The 16,733-nt window shown below is 39.1% G+C and overlaps 1 protein-coding gene and 1 non-coding gene across 4 annotated transcripts in view; both read right to left on the reverse strand.

Annotated features, from left to right (window-relative positions):
- SIM1 (SIM bHLH transcription factor 1) overlaps positions 1 to 16,733 on the reverse strand; it is a 76,867-nt gene that overhangs the window by 14,396 nt on the left and 45,738 nt on the right. For all 3 annotated transcript variants that reach the window (XM_042937368.1, XM_042937366.1, XM_042937367.1), the window contains one exon: positions 11,281 to 11,449. In XM_042937368.1, the coding sequence (XP_042793302.1) occupies positions 11,281 to 11,449 (169 nt within the window). The remainder of the gene's footprint in view (positions 1 to 11,280; positions 11,450 to 16,733) is intronic.
- On the reverse strand, positions 13,977 to 14,080 carry LOC122220805. Its single transcript, XR_006202986.1, has one exon. It is a non-coding gene; the product is annotated as a U6 spliceosomal RNA (small nuclear RNA).

The raw sequence follows: 16,733 nt of genomic DNA on the forward strand, positions 1-16,733 counted from the left end.
CATTCATCTGGATGTGGCAGCGATGACCCAACTCAGGAAAGATACCAGATGTTCCAATAATAGATGTTACAGTTATCTATTTTTATTCTGGCAGGTCATTGAGGTTTTTATCATTTTTAGCTGTAAAATATAGAGAGAGACCCTCTTATGGTAAAGTCCTGTTTTCTATGAAAAACTTTCACTCTATCAGGCATGAGCAGCTTTCCTCTTGATTTGTGTCCGAACCAGGACAAAAAACATCACAGATGCAGACTGCATTGTACTAAGAACATATGCATGCTTTTAAATCACTTTTATCTTACTTTTTACTAATGTAACCCTGAAACATAAAATATGTTCTTTTTTTCATTCACTGTTATGGGAAGAACAGATGGTAAAAGGGTTAGATTAAAGTAATACAGCATGTCCATTAAAAGAACCCCCACTGCTGGGGATGCTTCCCTCAAACAGGAGTTGTGTTTACTATAAAGAATGACTTTGGCTTACACAAATTGGAGATTGTCAGGGGTTTTCTCAAAGATAAACACAAGGGTAAGAGAAAAACTAACATCAAAATCAAATGCATTTTAAAACTACAATTATGCAGGTTATTTTGCTAATCTGAGAAGCTGACTGAAAACACGTGCCTGTAATAATGTAACAGAACAGCAGGGAAATAATAGAATCCGTTTTTAACTTGCAAAATTTTACCACCCAGAAGTCATAACTAACTGCAAACAGGATGTCAAGTAGGCATTACTTTCTACATTCCTGCATTCCTACAAGTGGTAGGTAGAAATTTCTTGTTCCACCTTTTCTAATCGATTGTCATATTAATCAACAGTAAGAATAATTTCTGTATTGACTACATATCAAGAAAGGCTAAGTATAACATAATTTGTACACAAGTAGCAAAATATTTAGCATTGGAAAAGAATCTTCATGATTTTTCCTTATGATATCCAGCTTAACTGCATATAGCTCTTAAAGAGTTAAGCTTTAAAAAACTTCCTTGAGAAAAATTAGAGAATGCATTAAAAAAATATATATCAATGGAGTCACATCCCAGAGTCAAGAATGGTCTTACTAGAAGAACCGAGCAATAAATATTTCTATTCATACCATAAACAATTAGAAAGCAAGCACTGACTCAAAATGCAATTTTAGCAATTTTAAATATTTTGGCCATTTCTTCCTTCATTTAGAAAATAATATAAATTGTCAGCTTCTCAAAATCAATGTTTTAAAAATGTGTTCACAAGATTTTCTCTCATTATTTTTATGATTTGTTCCACTTATAACTATTACTTATTGTGATATTACTTTTAACTTCAATCCACATTTTAGTTGTTTTTAGCTCAAAGAATATTCTGGTGAGAAATATTTCGTACCTGTAAATTCCCTTATATATTTCATTAAGTAGAAACATGGGAAGTTTTTAAATGTGTCTCAAGTATGGTTTGAAACGTCATAGGCCTTCTCTTAATCCACCCCCCACAGTTATAAAAATGTTTCTGGGATCTGGCTCACTTGTTTTTCTCACAGAAAAGTAACCATAGTTGACATCTCATTAGCTGTCAGGCTGATGTGCAGCTGGAAAGGAATCAGCACCCTGGACCGGAGGCCAGGTTTCCTCCAGTGTAATTCTATAAGGAATCTCCTATAGGGTTCCATATGGACAGAGCTGTTCCCAGACCATCAAATCCACAATCCACATCCTTTTGGAAATCCAAAGGTAAAGTCCTAAAATTTTGCAGGCATTTTCATTGCACTGAAGTTTTTTTTTAATGTTTATTTATTTTTGAGAGAGACAGAGACAGAGACAGAGAGCAGGGGAGGGGCAGAGTGAGGAAACACAGAATGTGAAGCCGACTCCAGGCTCCGAGCTGTCAAGCACAGAGACTGATGCAGGGCTCGAACTCATAAACCCCGAGATCATGACCTGAGCTGAATTCAGACGCTCAACCAACTGAGCCACCCAGGCACTCCTGCACTGAAGATTTTCAAGAGGTAATAAACATAGAAGAAACATTTGATTAAGCCCTTTATGTCATGGCATATGTAGCTGTAAATGATCAAGAATATCCCAATTTGCAGGGGCACCTGGGTGGCTCAGTTGGTTAAGTGTCCGACTTCAACTCAGGTCATGATTTCACGGTTCGTGGGTTTGAGCCCCGCATTGGGCTCTGTGCTGACAGCTCAGAGCCCGGAGCCTGTTTCAGATTCTGTGTCTCCCTCTTTCTCTGACCCTCCCCCACTCGCGCTCTGTCTCCCTCTGTCTCAAAACTAAATAAACATTATAAAAATTAAAAAAAAAAAAGAATATCCCAACTTGCACAGACAATACAGAAATAGTTCTAGCCCACTGGGTAAATTCTGGGTTTCCAGGGCCAGTAACATTAGTTTTAATGGTGATATTCCTCCATGGTGGACTTCGGACATGAGCCAGAATGACTTCCATCCCCATGCTCTCCCTCACCCTCTGATTTTTCACCTAGAGCTGGCAGATTAGATGGGCATGAATTAGATGGGTCCAGGTGGTGCCACCTGCTCCAATCCCTTACTGCAGCACTGTTGGGTCTTCTGTGGGTTTGCTCTGGGTCTGGACAAAGGACTGGCTGCCCAAGCTATTCTTGGCAGTGTCACAGAACTGAGCCAACAGATTGGCAGCCATATTACCTACTTTCTGCTCCCTATAATAAAAAAATGCAAATTGATTATTAAATGAAGAATGAGAGTGATGTAGGAAGTATCCACTGATCGTGGGGACTGAGCCCTAGAACTAGGGCTGACTCTGTAAAGAAAGGTCTCTGAGATGAGAGACATCCCAAAGGCATTCTATGTGCAGACACAATGTCAATGAAATTATTTTGTAAAACACACACACACACAAGCAAATATCAGCTGTCACATATCTTCATTGTTGCATTGAAGATGACAGTGGGGACATGGAGACTAGAAAGTCAGTTTGAAATGTGGATGGTTCTCTGCTCCTGGAGTGAGAGCCAGAAAATGCTTATTCAAAGTGTTAGTCTTGCAACGCATCTAATTTACTCTCCTACATCTAATTCTTCCTCAGCACCTAAGTGTCTGATTTGTGCTGCAGGATTTTGCATCTGTGAAACTATACTTAGGCTATTTTCATGTGTATCTTGTTTCTCTTTACGTAGGTTATAAATTCCTTAGTAGCAGAATGTTTTCCCTCCTTGGAGTTTTTATACCTCTACAGGCAACCAACAAGGTAGCCCCACACTTTTTAATGTAATCATTCATTCATTCATTCATTCCATTAACATTTAGTGAGTAAATATGTGGAAGACACATACTAGAAGCTGGGGTGGGGGTGGAGTAGACATGAGAAGATACAATATATCTAGAAAGGCAGTAAAAGATAAATTATTCTAAAAAGAGATCCAGAGGAGAAATATAATCCAGTTAAATTTCATGAAAGAGGTAGCATTCAACCTAGGCCTTGGAAGATAGGAAGAATTTTGAAAAACAGAGGCAATGCAGGCAGAAATAAATACACAAGCACAAGCATGGAGGCAGGAAAGGACAAGGGGTCCAGCAAATAGTGAGCAGACTGATCTCTGTGAGCAGGCTGCATCACAGGGTTCAGGTAATTTAGGACCCAATTACAGGTGACCTTAAGTAATAGCTAGGGCTTTGGCAGGTCTCCAAGCACTGACGTGATTGGTGGTCTTTTAAGGTCAATCTGGGAAGCAGGGCAGACTGTAGAGGAAAATGTCCCAAAGTCGGGGGTGGGTGTGGGAGTGGGAATTAAGATACCACTGTAATCCTCCAGAGAGAGGGAACTCCTAGGACACAGGCAACGCAAGAAGAAGGGTAAATGCATGAGAGGATAGAGAAGCACAGCTGGGAGATCAAGCATGGGTCTGGTCCTTGAGGGAGCACCCATGAGGTAAAAAAGGCTTTATTAACTGTCATCCCATAGCCCCACTGCAAACCTTGCAAACAAGGAAACATTTGCACCTGCTGATAACTCCTCATGACACATGAGGTCTCTAGGCCTAGAGGCCATTGGTTCTCTCACTGGCAGCCCCCAACACCCACCTCCAGTCCACTGCTGGAAAAGCAGGTCAGACCCCAGGGCACATCACATGCCATTTTATACTACACCAGGTTTAAAATACCTTTTTACATTTTTATCTCCCCCAATCAATCTGTAAGCCCTCTGGGGCAAGGACTGTATCCCCAGAACTTGATACATCTCATCACTGCCCTATTGTTTTCTCTACCTACTCTGTTACCATCATGGGCTCATCCATCCATTAATCATGGACACCACTGTGCTCTTGTCTCAACCATGTGCCAAGGGAATAAAAAGGCAGAAGTTGTGGCTGTAGGGTCCCATAGCTGACAATTCTTCTCTAAAATGTTGCCTTGCCTCCCCAGCAAGACCATGCACATGTTCCTTAAGGACCCACCTTTAGCATTTTAGTGTACATAATAGTTACTTAACTAAATGTAAGAGTTAGTAAAAACCAAAGAACAAATCTGTAACACAGAGGTCTCACCTTCCTGAGCAGAATTTTTTCTAAAATAATACTCAGAGTTTCATTTATGAAGAGGGTCTAAAAATACCAAAAAGGTCCACTCTAATACTCTCCTGATATTGCTATAAGAGAGGGAGACTAATCTCAAGTTTATACATGGCCAGAAAATGTAAATGAGAATTTCTAGGAAGATAAACTCATTTATTTGAAAGATGCATTGAAAGCTTTTTGCTGTTCATGGTCAAGGATAACATGTTTTCATGCTACCTATAAAACATGAAATGAAGGGATGTCTATCCTGGTAGTCATAAAAGTACTATACTTGAGAAACCTTTGGTCCTTCTTTTCTCTGGAACTGAAAAAAAAGTCAGGTTCTTGGCATAACAGTCACTGGTGCATTTTTGAAGCAAGAAAGAACCTTTGCAGAGAGAGAGTTTTTACCTTTACCAAAAGGAAGCCAGATTGCTGGCAGTGAAAATTAAGAGGATTCTGTGGGATTATTTAAGGTAACAGATGTGGAGTAAAACCTGCAAGTGTTACAGTGTATCTGTAGCAAGCCATTAAATACTTTCAGCTTTCAGAAGCACACGTAGACTTACGCATGCCCTGTTATTACAGAATTATATAGTGTATTGGTTATTACTGACTAGGGAAAAAGCAAGAGGAGGGCAGGATGATGCAATAAAACAAGAGGGCACACACTGTCTATAATAAACATAACAACTATAAACATGCCATAATGAGAAGTTTAAAAGGAAACTGGAATCAGGAGGTTGGATGGGGGATGCGGTGTAGGGACTAAGGAGACAATTTATTCATGATTGACATGATTAAACCATGGCAAGGGAACGTCCAACTATATTAGAGTAGCCATGACTCATTCCATAAAAACAGGTGAAAAATATTGTAGCAATCGCTAACAGATAAGGTCTGAAAAATAAATTCCATAAACTCTACATTTCTAATTCAACAGAACCATAAAAACAAGTTGTTATTTTCATGAATATAAACCCAATACCAATAAAATACAACTGTCACAATGTATCCCCAGGACTTAACAGAGTTGTCGCTATACAGAAGCACAGTAGCTCTGTGCAGAATCTTTGGAAATTAACTATAACATTGCCTACAACAATTTTTCCAAAACCATTCAAAACAATTCTGTTTTGACCTTTCTTGTCCTGAGTAATACATAGAGGTACAAAGGTGATTGAGTCATTCATTAAGCGACTATAATATAATCAGGTCTAAAATCATTCCCAAGAGCATCTCATACCGGGAGGGTACTGAAGGTTCATCTATTACTGCAAACTGGGTGGTGACAGTGAATCACAATTTATGCATGTCTCACATGTTCAAAGAAGGTGCCTGCATAATTCCAAAAAGCAGTGTTACTGATTGACGTTCATCAGACATCTTTGAGAAATTTCTAGATATGCCTAGTACATAAGAGAGCAAAGAGCCTAATAGAGAACATTGATAGAATCATTAAATCACCATTTACATAACTAATAAGAGGAGCAAGACGTTACCCTGTGAGCTCAGCTTTCCTCTGGAAACTGCCTCTTGAAAATTCTAATGAGAATCTGCATGCTAAAAATATATGAACATGGAAATAACATTTTATTTTTGAGAAAAGGGGAAGAAGTATTTAAAATTAAACACAGAAGCTTGATCATTTAGGAACTGAAAATGCATTTATTACGGCTCTGTTAACCCATGAAGGAAAATTCAGTATAAGTGTGTCACTAACTGCAAGAAATAAGCTTTAAAACACAATTTCAAGATAAATCTTTAATGATCAAAATATCTCTACAAGGAGCAGAGGTACAAGCAGCCAAGGATACAAAGAATTTCATCCATTCTTCCTCTATAATGCCTTTTACTTCCGTAGAGAACTTTAGTTCAGACCTTCACAGATGTGCGTCAGGATTATTTAAATGAGGAGTGTGCCTTGTTTCAGCCACCTTAATGCTCTCATTTCCTGTTCAAAAACCTTTACTTACCAAACTCAACACCCCAAAAAACAAATAATCCAGTGAAGAAATGGGCAGAAGACATGAATAGATACTTTTCCAAAGAAGACATCCAGATGGCCAACAGACACATGAAAAGAGCCTTAACATCACTCATCATCAAGGAAATATAAATCAAAACCACACTGAGATACCACCCCATTCCAGTCAGAGTGGCTAAAATGAACAACTCAGGAAACAACAGATGCTGGCAAGGATGTGGAGAAATGGGAACCCTCTTGTACTGTTGGTGGGAATGCAAACTGGTGCAGCACTCTTGAAAACAGTGCAGAGGTTCCTCAAAAATTTAAAAATAGAACTACCCTACGACCCAGTTATAGCACTTCTAGGAATCTATCCAAAAGATAAAGGAGTGCTGATACATAGGGACAAATGTACCGCAATTTTTATAGCAGTGCTTTCAACAAGAGCCAAATTATGGAAAGAACCTAAATGTCCATCAACTGATGAACGGATAAAGAAGATGTGGTTTATATGTACAATGGAATACTACTTAGCAATGAGAAATAATGAAATAATGCCATTTGCAGCAATGTGGATGGAACTGGAAGGTATTGCACTGAGTGAAATAAGTCAGTCAGAGAAAGACAGATACTGTATGTTTTCACCCATATGTGGATCTTGAGAAACTCAACAGAAGACCATGTGCGAAGGGAAGGGGGGGGGGGGGAATAGTTACAGAGAGGGAGGGAGGCAAACCATAAGAGACTTAAATACAGAGAACAAACTGAGGGTTGATGGGGGCATGGGGGAGAGGGGAAAATGGGTGATGGGCACTGAGGAGGGCACCTGTTGGGATGAGCACTGGGTGTTGTATGGAAACGACGAACCACAGGAATCTACCCCAAAAACCAAGCGCACACTTTACACTCTGTGTGTTAGCCAATTTGACAATAAATTATATTAAAAATTTTTTATTTCTGTCACTTAAAAAAATAAAGTGTGTATAAATTGGTTAAAGTCAAAAAAAAACTTTACTGGTTCTCCCCAAAACAAACTAAATTCCTTGGTTTGGCAGATATTTGGCACCAATCAGTGCTTCCAAGCGTCCTCATCCACAGGGACAAATTCTTCCCCACTTCACCTCCAGTCCCAATCACAACACTTTTCTGTATTTCTTCATAATGTTGGTCTTTCTGAAGTGTCCTCTCCTTTCCCTTATTCCTGTCTACCTGAATCCTACTCTCAAAGCCAGGTCAGGCACAATGCATTCCCCCATCATCCAGGCTATAGTCCACGCAGCTGACATCATTCATAAAGCCCTTTGTGTACACCATCTCTTTCTTATACGCTACTTATTCTCATGTGTTATTTCTGCTGTACTGCAAAACATAACGACATTTCTTACACCACTTATTTATATTCTAGCACCTTTCACCCACCTGCTACCCTCGTTCACCACAATGGCCAGCATAGCATCCTTCAGTGCTCAGCTAACATCTACTGAGCCAAAGACACATATTAGCAATGATGCATGAAAATTAAAAGCTAAGTATCCCTTTATTATATAAGAATAATTTGAAACAAATGAGACTTTTGAGTAGCTAATCTTTTTTCTTTAACATTCCTGAGGATTTGGAATCCAAGATGATACTACCAAGTTGTTTTCTTCCAGCAGAAACAGTGATGAGTTTGCCCTGGATTTCATGCTTTGCTGATGTGCCCCCGGGAGACCCTCTGCTCATCCCCATGACAATTCTACTGCAAACGTCTGTTCCTTCATCTGTCTATAGAAGTGGCTCCTAGAGCATAAACTGTGAGTTCCATTTCTGATCTCTACATATTAGTAGCCCATACAGTAGGAACTCAGTCAGTGATTGACCTAGCACCATGACTATCTAAAGTAAACACAATTAAAGAATAACCTTTACTAGGCACATAAATGGTAAGTAAACTTAATTCATGACTGTGATTTCAAATGAGACATATGGCCAAAATTACAAGGACTACATATATGTAAGTATTAACCACAAAAATCAACACACAACATAAAGAGAAATCTTATACGGACATAATGTGTGTGCATTTGCATGATTTTTATACATCACAGAATACTTCTAGAAGAAAGTGCATTTTTAGAGAGGAAAAATGAGGCAAGAGAAGTGTTTTTTCTATTTTCAACTCTCCTGTATTACTTTTAAACTAGGGAACATGTATAACTTTCTCATTTTTTGAGAGAGAGAGAGAGAGAGCAGGAGAAGGGCAGAGAGAGGGGGAGAAAGAATCTTAAGCAGGCTCCATGCCCAACGTCAAGCCTGATGCAGAGTCCAATGTGGGGCTCGATCTCATGACTGTGAGATTATGACCTAAGCTAAATTCGAGAGTCACTTGACTGAATCACCCAGGCACTTTCAAATTAATTCCTCCCTGACCACACATGCAAAGAGAAGTCTATTGACAGTTACAAGATTTAAAAAAAAAAAAAAAAAAATGAGTAGTCTACCATTAGAGTAAACTAATAGACATTTTATTTTATTTTTTTTCTCTCTTTTTTTTTAATATATGAAATTTATTGTCAAATTGGTTTCCATACAACACCCAGTGCTCATCCCAAAAGGTGCCCTCCTCAATACCCATCACCCACCCTCCCCTCCCTCCCACCCCCCATCAACCCTCAGTTTGTTCTCAGTTTTTAACAGTCTCTTATGCTTTGGCTCTCTCCCACTCTAACCTCTTTTTTTTTACTAATAGACATTTTAGACGTTAGAGCTGTGCATGCAAGAAAACTGAATTCAGGGGCACCTGGGTGGCTCAGCTGGTTAATTGTCTGACTTCAGCTTAGGTCATGATCTCACAGTTCATGAGTTTGAGCCCCGCATCAGACTCTGGGCTGACCACTCAGAGCCTGGAGCCTGCTTTGGATTCTCTGTCTCCCTCTCTCTCCACCCCTCCCTTGCTCATGCTCTCTCTCTCTCTCTTTCTCTCTCAAAAATAAAGTAAACATTAAAAAAAATTAAAAAAAGGAAAACAGAATTCATGAGTTTTTGGAAGTCCAATGGGGGGACTTTGTTTTTGCACCTTAATTACTGTGTAAAAATGGATAAATTCCTTCTTAACTTAGCATTTCCTAATTTAAATTTCTCTTTCCTCTGTGTGTTCAGCACTCCTGTATATTTAAGGATGGAATTACCCAAAGGCATAATCCATTCTTCCAAGTAGTAAAAAGAGACAGTGAAACTTTTTTCCCCAAGGTACAAGAATGTAATAAGAAAACCTTCTGAGATGTTTGATAAAAAGAAGCAACTCCTCCTCCACAGTGACTTTAACTAAAACGTACTTTTTACATAAAGTGCTCAGTCCTCATAATAGAGGGTGCACACTGAAAATTGTCTGGGCATCACATACCTACTTTCTCCCTTTTGTCAGAGTGAAGAGATCTGGCGTCTGTGAGAGATTTTAAACTGTGTGACATAAGTCTCTTGGGGCTCATGATCTTCTCATCTTTATATACCAAGCTGCTAAAATAATCTAGCAAATAGTAGCTTCTTAGTGAGCATTAGTTCAATGAATGACATTTTCTCAAATAGTATATGTATTTGTAGAAATCAACAGAATAATAGAGCTCTGATAAGTAAGGAAATAACAGTTTCTGTAACCACTAGTCATTTTTTGCTTAAAAATACATTTAAAACATAAATGATAAAGACCACTTTGACAAAATGACTCAAAATCCAGTTTAGCTTTATATAAGCCCAGCAATTATCTCCTGAGTTACTCCAGCGATGTGGCACCACAAAGAAAAGGAAAGAGGTAAGTGGCGCCTGGGTGGCTCAGTTGGTTAAACGTCTGACTTCACTCAGGTCATGATCTCATGGTTCATGAGTTTGAGTGCCATGTCAGGCTCTGAACTGACAGCACAGAGCCTGGAGCCTGCTTAAGATTCTCTGTTTCCCCTCTCACTGACCCTCCCCTGCTTGTTCTCTCTCTCTCTCTCTCTCTCTCTCTCTCTCTCTCTCTCTCTCTCTCTCTCTCTCAAAAATAAATAAATAAACATAAAAAAAAAAAAACCAGAAAAGGACAGAGGAGGTGAGATGGTCACAGGATCCTGGCAGTAGGGGATCCCCAGTTCTGTCCTACTTCTTTCAGGCCAGAAGAGAGTTGTGCATATATCTTGAGACTGTCTAGTTTCTATATCTCAGTGACTGATCAGAAAAATAATTTTTTCCTTCCAAGAATACAGACACATCTTTGTACCTTGCATTGTTTCTGGAATACCTCCTCTGGGTCTTATCTGCTCATCACCTTGTACAGATGAGAGGAGAGTTTCTTTTCCTATCCTTACCCCCATCTGGTAGACTATTTCCCAAAATAGTTCTCCTGTGCTCAAATCTCATGATGAAATGCATCCTTGATTCTTTGCCTCCACCTCTTAATTTCCTTCTACTTCAGTCCCTGTCCTAAAAATTGATTTGACTATGTCAAGCTCTAGTTTTCCATATTTTGCTTGAGGGGAAATTTTTAGGATAAACCTCCTTGAAATAACAGTTATGGTTCCGACTACAACTGAGTCTCTCATGATCTTCATATAAAACCAGTTAATCACCAGATCATTTCAAATTTTTACTAGCATACCTATTTTAAAGGAAGAAGAGAAGGAAGAAGATAGTTTTAGAAAGTTTTCCAGATATATAAAGTTTTAAATTTATTACAACCAGATAATTAATTCCAAACCATTTTAATACTTCCCCAACTTCAAGACCAAACCAAGTTACAAAAAAAAGAAAGTTGCAAAATGGCAGTGCACCGACCTGAGGATATGGGGAAGTCCTGGATTTTGACTTTGAGCCGGAGAGCCTGGACTTGACCCCCTTCCTGTTGTCAGTCACGGTAGGAGTGGAGCTGCTGGTGTAGGAGAAGGCTGGTTTAGAGGCTGAGATCTGATCCAGGGAGAGCTGCAAACCTTTGTATTCCGTGTCCCTGCAGGGTGAGAGGACACAGCCCTTAATCTGCCACCACTGGAAATGGATACATGTGTTCTCTCACCAGGAATGGCAGTAATCCATATTTGAAAAGGGAAGCAAGCAAAAGTTAGCCATATAACTGGTTGCCACAAACACCTTGATTATTTTAGAAATGCCTAACATTTAACTAACGGGTAGGGATGTAGCTGCCCCACGTACCACAGCCAAGTGATACAATATGCTCATGAAATTGTCTTGATTTTAAAATACATTTTGGATTATTTTTATAAGTAGGAAATAAATCTGTAATTCAACTTCTCTGAGCTTTTGTGTCCTCATCGGTGAGGTACAGATTATAAACTCTACTCTCAACATTTTCTGTGTAGGGTGAACTCAGCAGATAACTGAGTTGTCTGGTAAACTGATCCTATCTGATTACTGGCAAGAAGAACATCAGCTGTTTCAAGATTAATCATTCTGGTAAACATTCCTAATATTTTTATAGCTAGCAAACCAGTGAGACCAGGCTTGTAAGTAGTTAAAAATCTCTTTTAAGCACCAGTTCTTTCCACTCCATCCTCAATATATATCTACGAAGCTCTTAATATATGCCAGGTTTTGTGTTATGTGGAAATGAAAGATAAATAAGATGCCTAGAGTCCCGGCCCTTCTGCAGATTACAAGCTATTTGGAAGAAGAAACATTAAACAAATATTAAACATAATAACTGAAGGCTGTGATATGAAGGGGATAAAGAGTATATCTTGGAGAGTTCATTATAAAGGTATTGCTTGAGGTAATTAGGGGCTGAAGATGACAGCTTGGCCCTGCCCAGCTACCATCTCAGCCTGCTTCCAGGCAGCAGAGAATGTTGTCTGACTCCTCCATTTTCATAAGAGGGTATCAACCCTTCCCACTGGCAGCCAAAAAGAAAAATGTTTCATAGTCTTCTTTATGAGGACTCGTGGGAGAATTTTCTCTCAGGTTCCAGAACTAGCTGGGCTGCTCCTGGGTAATTGATTTCTTTTTATCTCACAAACACCGTGAATCATCTAACTCACCATGTTTCCCTCTTTCCACTGCAAGTCAAAAAGCTCTGAGTCCCAAATCCGATTTGTAACCACCTCTAACAACTGTACCAGTCCTCGTGGCAGGTGTTCTGTGCAGCAAACACCACTGGCTTCCTTTATTTTTCTTATTTTATTTTTCCTTTTCTCTAATGGGTTCACCTTTTTAAAAAATTTACATGTATTTTTAATACCCTTTGGATTAAGATATGTATATTAAATGTAATAAACTAATAAAGTTAGATATGTTAAAGTGATTGGTAGATTTCCATAGATCAGCAACCATTCATTTATCTTCTCTTCCTTTTCCCTGTTTGTTCTTCTACAAAGAGATCAGGAAAAGGCAAAAGGATAATTCAGGCAAGGAGTCCCTCAAGTGACAGGGGATAGAAATCAGCTAAAACAGGTTCAATAATATCATGGCCACAAACTACAGTGTAGTGGTATATGTCAGCAAATTACAATGACTTCATATCAAATAGTCCATCAACTCAGTGCAAGTAAAAAAAAAAAAAAAAAAACATTATCCTGCATAAGCAGCAAAAATTTAGAAGATGGGCATGTAATTTGCCTTCCAAGCTTGGGAAGTTGAATCATACTGATGGTCTACTTTCCTACTCTAATCACCCCCTAAGGAAAACACACAACACAGATTCTGGGCACTGCTTGGACAGAAATTCAATGCTCTCCAACATGTGGCTCCCACCTATTTTTCTGACAGTATCTGAAAATTTTCCTTCAATGGCCCTTCACTTCACTCAAAATAGTTCTCCCCAAACTGACCTTATACTTTCCTCCCCTGCTCTTTCAACACATACCTATAGAACTCCTCTTAAAAAGAACTATCTTAAATCCTACTCGCCTCTAACCTCATCCATTCCTTCAATACTGAGTGTCTCTGTGGAGGCCCTGGGGAGACATCAATGAACAGAAGGACTAAGTTGCTGTGCTCATGAAGAAGACACCAGGGCCACTTCCTGAGGGAAACAGGGAGGGGACCAGAAACTCTTTTTTTCTTCTTCCAACCTTATTTTTCAAGTGACAGTGTCTAGTCTTTCCTGGGGGTTCTAAGTTCCTAGAGGGCAAGAGTCAAGAGATATTCTGTTATATTCCAATGGCGATTTGCACAATATTTCACACATTTGGAAGAGGAAGAAGACAAAGACACAAATCAGAAAGGACTGTTTTCCTCAATGACTGCTAATAACCAGCAGCCTAGAAGTATTTCTCTGATGGCAAAGACCCCTTTAGGCCGTGAGTCCCCTGACCCACCTGCCCTGAAATCATGTGCATGTGACAGTGTGCAAGGTGGGCTCTAACAGCCTCCATCCTTGGGTATCTCCTGTGTCAAATGGGCACTTGGTAGCAGAATAGCCATTCAGCCCCTGCCCAACAGGACTTACTTAGACTTACTTTAGACAAAAACATTGCACCCCTGAAAATATGGCCAAATAATTTTTAAAACTCATTCTTTTTTTAAATATGGAATGCTTCACGAATTTGTGTGTCATCCTTGCACAGGGAACATGCTGATCTCTGTATCCTTCCTATTTTAGTATATGTGCTGCCGAAGCAAGCACTAAAACTCATTTTGAATGCAACATTTCAGCACAGGGACTTCATGTCAAGAAGCAGAGAGCAAACCAGGATTCCTCCATTTTTCTCTTGTATACCATCAGACTCCCAAAGTATGCATCTCAACTACTGAAGAAGCCTTTCCAAAATTCTTGCATAGTTCCCAATGATAGAAATACTCCAAAGAGGCTTAAATAAAGATTTAAAACCAACAAATGATTTGAATTTCTACATATTCACATGAAAATGCTAACAAATATAAAAAGAGTTATACTCTTGATAAAAAAATATTAATATTTTGATGCACATCTAAAAAGATCACAAAGAATCCACCAGAACTTAGCAAAAGATCATGAGGTCAGGTAGATCACAATTTGAGCCACTTGCTGTGTAACAACCCATCGAGACCTCTTTTTCCTCTTTATAACTCCTGTGGATGTGCTAAGGTTCAGAAAAATATTATGTGAGAAATTCATAGCACAGTGCCTAGAACCTGGTAAATGTTCAATTAATACTAAGTATTATTTCTTCACCTCCACAGTTTGTGGCACTTTTTTGGCACCTGATTTCTCCAAGACAGTAGTTTCACTTTGGTAGCAACTGTAATACATTTCATTACAAACATTTCCTTATGTTGTATTTCTTTCCTTTCTACCTCTAACTCATTTTAATGCACTCTGTTGCTTCTTAGTCTCTAAACTCTAATGCAGTGTGGCCAAAATGCTTATTAAGATGAGCTCTTCATTGCTAAGTAAGCAAATAGAGACCTTGGAACAGTACAGACCCGACACTCTGAGAGGAGCTCAGCCTTGCTATTCCTCTAACAACTTGAAAGATGGGTTAAGATGAAAAGCACAATAAAAAAAAATACCCACTTAAAGACATTTCAAGTACAGTTGATGTGGTGCCAAGAGCAGCTCTGAATGGCAGATTCACTAAGAACAAAGCATTTGTTTTACTTTTAGAATTCTATTATACTATTTCATTTGTATAGATTAAAGGTCTAGATGCTGATGGGAATCACATTATGAGTTCCATTTCCCTCCTCCAAACTCAGACATGCCCTCCCTTCCCCCGAAGTGAGGCACATTCTGGTATCACACACACACACCCATCCTCTAAAGTTAGGTATATGGCTAGTAAAGCTGTTTGATGTTTCCCTGTGGAGAGGGACAAAATGAAATACTTGGGTGCCCAGCACTTAGACTCTGAATGAGTACAGTGAGGAATTGGACTTAGCTGACTTTAGTAAAGGAGGGACAGGACACAGCCCTGCTCTACTTCTAAAGCTTTCCTGAAAAGTGCCACACAGACCACGTTCAGGACTCCACAGGTTACCCTCACTAGGGCAGCTCACTCTGTTCTCCCAGATACGACTGGCATATCAAAAAGAGGAACTGTGGCATATGCCCTTTGGCATATTTTTCAAAATGGCTATTGATATCAATTTACATTTGTTTGGATTTTTCCCCCCTTGAATGACTTGTACTAGAACTGCAGACATCCTCAGGTACCTCGGCTCTGAAAGCAATGTGAAATAGGTAATTTGCAATCACTAGGACTTGCAGCTTGTCAATCTCACTCGTATTTGCACAGACCAAAGTAATCCTCTTATTCCATTATGGACAGTCAGAAATCATTCAATTTGCAGAATTAACCATCTGAGTCTACTCTAAACTTTATAATAGTCATGTACATATTTGGAGTTACTCAAATTCCAATAGAATAAAAGGGGCCATTTTTGCACCATTGGCCTTCTCAGCCTTTCCTTCAGCAATATGCCATGATCACTCATGAGGTAAATGCCAACTTGCCATATGGGAAGCTCAGGGTGATGCCCTTGCAAAACAAATAAAAGGTATTTATATCACTAACAGGTGCTTTTAGCTTCAGAGAAATGCATTAATATGATTTCTATCATTTTGACTGGAAGACTGGTGTCCTCACGATGCCAACAGCAGCACAACCATACATACAACCTTCAGGTGAGTTGGAATAATTATACAGATAAACAATCAACAGTATTTTATCACTTGATGTTGAGTCAAGATTCTCTGCAAGAACTTTTCTTCTTCGACTCTGCCATATCCTATTGCACTTCTATTTTAGACAACTGAAGTTTTGCTTCTGTCATGTCAGTTTTTTAAACTGGTCATTCTGAACTTTCTCTATTGGTTTTATGTTATGTGGCAATTCTTAAAAGATATTGCCAGATTTCCCAATTGAGGTTTAAAAAAAAAAAAAAAAAACAGCTGTAGGTGATCAAATTACCAAAGAAAACGTGGAAACAAAGACATGCAATTGATTTGGCTCCAAAGGCGCTGACTGCAATAAGCAGAGGATTGCATTAAACTGTGATCGGATTAAGTAGGAACGACTGCGTCTTATACTAAACTTTTTAATTGGATTCTAGAATCACTGTCACACGAAGTGCATGACCTTCTTTATATTCTGGCAGAGTTACCACCAGGCCACTAGGTAAACCTCTGCAGCAGAGAGACCTAGTTTATGTTTCATTTTCAGGCTCCCATGGAGCCCAGCAGAGATAGCTGATAAGGAGGATTCCATACTGTGAGAGGCTCACAAACTAAGACATCTGCTGGGAAATTAGGCTAAGGCACCCTTGGAAATATAATAGTCTCATACTAATAAGTGGAT

The sequence above is a fragment of the Panthera leo genome, chromosome B2 (genome assembly GCF_018350215.1).
Source record: "Panthera leo isolate Ple1 chromosome B2, P.leo_Ple1_pat1.1, whole genome shotgun sequence".
Taxonomy (NCBI): Eukaryota; Metazoa; Chordata; class Mammalia; order Carnivora; family Felidae; genus Panthera; species Panthera leo.